General features: G+C 41.8%; 1 protein-coding gene and 1 long non-coding RNA gene across 3 annotated transcripts in view; one reads left to right on the top strand and one right to left on the bottom strand.

Annotated features, from left to right (window-relative positions):
• Nucleotides 1-4,404, top strand: part of aldh3a2b (aldehyde dehydrogenase 3 family, member A2b) — an 8,649-nt gene that overhangs the window by 919 nt on the left and 3,326 nt on the right. The window contains exons 2-4 of the mRNA XM_020618002.1: nt 454-616; nt 1,064-1,295; nt 3,354-3,439. Of these exons, the coding sequence (XP_020473658.1) occupies nt 455-616; nt 1,064-1,295; nt 3,354-3,439 (480 nt within the window). The 5' untranslated portion in view covers nt 454. The remainder of the gene's footprint in view (nt 1-453; nt 617-1,063; nt 1,296-3,353; nt 3,440-4,404) is intronic.
• Nucleotides 1,214-4,372, bottom strand: LOC109970447 (uncharacterized). Of its 2 annotated transcripts, none has more exons than XR_002276419.1 (5): nt 4,192-4,372; nt 3,743-3,877; nt 3,508-3,667; nt 3,346-3,424; nt 1,214-1,298 (listed from the first exon to the last, which is right to left on the bottom strand). It is a non-coding gene; the product is annotated as an uncharacterized LOC109970447 (long non-coding RNA). The 2 variants fall into 2 exon arrangements; XR_002276418.1 differs by having other exon boundaries at nt 3,508-3,640; nt 4,192-4,365.

Here is a 4,404-nt window from a genome sequence, read left to right as displayed (position 1 = left end):
GTAGCATATTTCCAGTTTGTGGAATAGCTGCATAAAAGGATGATAAAGTGGAAATGGTTACTTATTTATGGTTCAGGAAAGTACAAGCACCCCAAACTGGAAAATAATCCATAGTTCCAAAAATAAGGATTACTAAAAGTTATATTCTAAACTAATTTACAGCAAACTTTAAAGTTTTATACTAAACTTCTAAAGAATTACATTAGTTTAACAAAACTGAGGGGTGTGGCCTGCACATAACATGACAAACAATTGTACAATGAAATGCAGAGAAGCAAAATTTCTGACAGGGCTGGTTGATCCATCGCCATCCACTGACAAACCTTAACGTTGCATTCAGATGATTCTGCTTTAGCTTTATATGTAACTTCTGTAGGTCTAGTGTTACTCTTATGGATATAAAGTCAGAGCAGCAGATTAAAAACTACCTCATCTTTGTAATTCTGTTCCCAGGATGTCCCGGGAGCAGCAGGCAGTGGCTCGTGCCAGGAAAGCTTTTGAAACAGGCAGGTCCAAATCTTTAGAGCACCGGATCCACCAGCTAAAGAACCTCCAGCGGTTATTCACCGAGAGACAGAAAGAGATTTCAGGTGCAATCAAGAAAGATCTTAATAGGGTAAGTGGGGAGTCCAAAGTAATCAATGCATGGTCTGCAGAATAGAACGATAAAGTCCTGGACTTATTTCCTCTGCTGTCCCCGGTGTTGACCCAGTTCTCCAAACTTTATGAAAACAGAGACAGGCACTAAAACTAGTGAGTCATTTGAAAAAACAATTGGTCAAGTCTTTTCAGAAAGACACCCAGAAAAGAAATCCCACAGATTGTGAAGCAAGTTCATGATACAATTATTAATGGAGTAGAAGTTAGATTACAAAACACAGGAAGATCTTCACAAACAAACAGATTAACAGAAACTGGAGTCCAGCCCATTAATTAGCAAAGTGTGCCAAATATATTATTGCATGGTAACAGTTTTAAAACTCTCTGGCTTACAAATGGTCTTATAATAAAAACAGTGAAAAAGACAAAAAATAAGTAAAACAGTCATTGCCTTCATGCCCAGAGTGAGGTGGGGACCCAGCTATATGAGACTCTGGGACTGGAGGGGGAGATCAGCCTCGCCATCAGGAAGCTGAAGGACTGGGCGGCCCCTCGGCCGGTGGAGAAGAACCTGCTGACCCTCTCAGACACAGTCTACATCAAGCCAGAGCCACTGGGTGTGGTGCTGATCATCGGGGCCTGGAACTACCCCTGGGCTGTCACCATCCAGCCGCTCATTGGAGCCATCGCTGCTGGTACTGTAGTGTGGTGTGAAGGATGTAACAAGGAAGTAAAGGCTAAAATAGCCATCTTGTAGTTGTTTTTTTTTGCCGAGATGGCAGAAAAACTACTGTTTATAGTTTCAAAAGTTTTAATACGAGTTTAGTTAGAGCTTGAAGAATCAAGGTATTCTGATTAAGTCTATCAGTTAACAAGCATGCAAAGACCACTGCAGCACAGTGGAGGACAGTTTAGACATTTTTCAATCCTGTTCAGTTTCCTCATCTTGTGATCATAACCACTCCAGTTCTTTTTTTATAATCCCAGCATTGCCCAACCCTCTGGGGTCAGCTTGTGATTATAGTGGGTCAAAGGTTGCTCTGTGCTGCAGTAACGAGAAAGTTGTCATAAGCAATAGAACTAAAGCATGTGTAATTGTCACATGCAGATAATCATGGGTTTTTTTTTTTGTATCCTTTGAGTGTGTGAACATACATCTCAGCTGTGTGCACAGCTCAGACAAGGTTAATCCTAATGCATACATTCAGCTCCAAGCTGTTGACTGAACTCATGAATAATGTTTTTGTCTCAGAGACCCTTAAATGGCTTGTATAAAGGTGCTAAGGCAAGTGTTTTCTCACCTCCAGTCACTCTAGGATGCACACCTCAGTGTGGAGTGTTTGCTTAGCATGACACTGCAGCATTGACAGTTGATTTAGTTTTATCGTTTACTTGTCCTGAGTGATATAAAAATGATATCTGAAAGAGTGAAATGAACTGAGTCCTGTGTGGCTGCAGCCCATGTTGTAAATATTTGCACAGCTTGAACTTTATCATTTGCTCTAGCATTCACATCTGATGATACACAAGTAGGTCACAAGTCAAAGGCAGTTGTCAACACCTTCCCCAGACTGAGTTAGATTCAGCACATGTAAAGGTTTTAAACAGACCAACACAAAAAATTGTGTCATGTGCCACCTGCTGGCAGTTTTAGTTGGGATGATATTTTAGTTTCTCCAATACTGAGATGTGCCTTTTGTTGACATAAGATTGAAAAGAAGCAGAATTTAACTTTTGACAAAGTTGGTCTTAATGTAGATAACTTGTAGCATTTAGTATAAGCAGTGAATTTTAAAGTATTGCCAGCTACAAAGTGTTTCCAGAGCTTTAAAACCAGTCTCACTGTCAAGTGTCCAATCAGAAACTGCAATCTCAGACCAAAGACAAGCAGGCAAGAGTTGAGATAACTAAAAGGACAATGTTAGGTATTTTTTTAGTCAGAAATTGGATAGATACTTTATGTATTAGAAATGTTTAGTGGAGATAGGACGTCTAGTTAGACTGTTAAATGCTTATGAGTTTCTACAGGGTACATCTGGTCAAGGATATTAGAGAGAGAAGAGTTGATGACTGTCAGCAGACAGGGTGTTTAATATTATTATTATGACGTGTATAACTGTAGCCTTAGCCATAATATGTTATGTTTAATATCAACATGAGAATGTTTTTAGCTACACACCATTTAATCAACAGACACACACACACACACATAGATTTGCTTCATGTTTTGACTACTGCTATGGCCAGCTGCAAAGCTGGCACCAGAGACGTCGCGGTTGACGTTGGTGTAGTATGGGGCTAGCCCAACTGAAGAGATATAATGTACAGGCCTGTTGGGTTCGGGGGTCTTTCATCTTTCAGCGTGCAGGTTGCAAGATGCCCGAGCGTGTAATGTTGATTTATTCCATGAACACAGGCAAAAATTAGCACTGTTTTGTAGTTACTTGGACTGTCTCGTCTCAGAGACAGTATGGTAAAAAGTACCGGGTACAACAACAAACAGGTTTTACTGTGTCCAGGCTTAGAAAACCTACGAGGTAGCATCTAGAGGCAGGCAGTGCCAAAACATGAAGAAATTAAAAAGGGAAAAACACTGAACACAAGATACCAAAATAACTCAAATTGCAGAGGGCAACAAACATTCTATATTCCCTTCATTTTGAATCATTTGATATAAAACTTCAAAACATACAATGTTTTGTACCTTGTGCATTATGCATGTGTCATATGTTGCTTGTCATTTACCTGTCCAGGTAATGCAGCAGTGATCAAGCCCTCTGAGGTCTGTGTTCATACTGCGAAGGCCATGGAGGACCTGCTGCCCCTTTACATTGACAAAGTAAGGTTGGATAACAAAATATCAGCATAACATGAATCCAAAAGATTGTTAGGTTTGGGGTTTCTTACCTGGAGGCGAGAAGCAGGCTGGACTCAGGTAGCAGAATCACAGTTCTGGTCAAATGGTGTATTCATTACAAAACACAGGAAACAAGGCCGATTTGACACAGGCTGAAGGCTCTTGAGTCAGGATGAATCACGCCTAGGTAGAAAGTGAAGTGGAGAGAGTCTGGTGGCCATCAGAGCAGGGCTTCTGAGAGACAGGTGTCAGATGTGGAGAGAGTGAAAACAGTTCAAGACTCACTGTGACTTGGAGTTGGGTTAGTGGTTCTGCCAGGGAAGGAGTAATCAATCTGCTGGCTGGCAGCTGGTTTGGCAGGAGACAAACACCAGTTGAAGATGAAGGATCTTCAGAAGCATGTGGGTTATAGTGGTAGACCTCAAAAAGGAGAAAACAGCTGTGGCATTGAGGGCTGTAGAGGCAGGAGCACAACCCAGGCTAGCAGAGAAGCTTGTGCAGCCTAGCTCAGGGGAAGGAGCATGGCAGATTAGCTCAGAGACAGATGAGCTGTAGAGAAGTTGCTCAGAGAAGGTAACCGCAGCAGGAGAAGCATGGAGAAAAAAAACATCTGGGCAGTAAGAGTTAGTTTGAGGAGTATAGCCTAGCTAGCACCAGGAACACAGGTGACAGCACAACATCAGAGAAGAGACACCACAGCAGAGCAATATGACAGAGAATTAGTTCAGTCTTACTTTGAGATAGGAGTTTGTGTTCTGTATCATAGCACAGGAGAAAATAACATCTACTTGCATGGGCAAGGAAAACATGGGGGTAGATCCTCAACAAACTAGCACTGACTGAGCGTTTCTCTGTAGCTTAAGTAGGAGAGTGTATGATTACGTGATGCGCCCCAGCTGTGAGCCACACCCAGGAAGCCAGCACCTGCCGAGAGAGAAAGGGAAAGA

Source organism: Monopterus albus, unplaced genomic scaffold (assembly GCF_001952655.1).
Source record: "Monopterus albus unplaced genomic scaffold, M_albus_1.0 scaffold199.1, whole genome shotgun sequence".
Lineage (NCBI taxonomy): Eukaryota > Metazoa > Chordata > Actinopteri > Synbranchiformes > Synbranchidae > Monopterus > Monopterus albus.
Note: the sequence above shows the minus strand (reverse complement) of the source record. Positions and strands in the feature narration are given on the sequence as shown.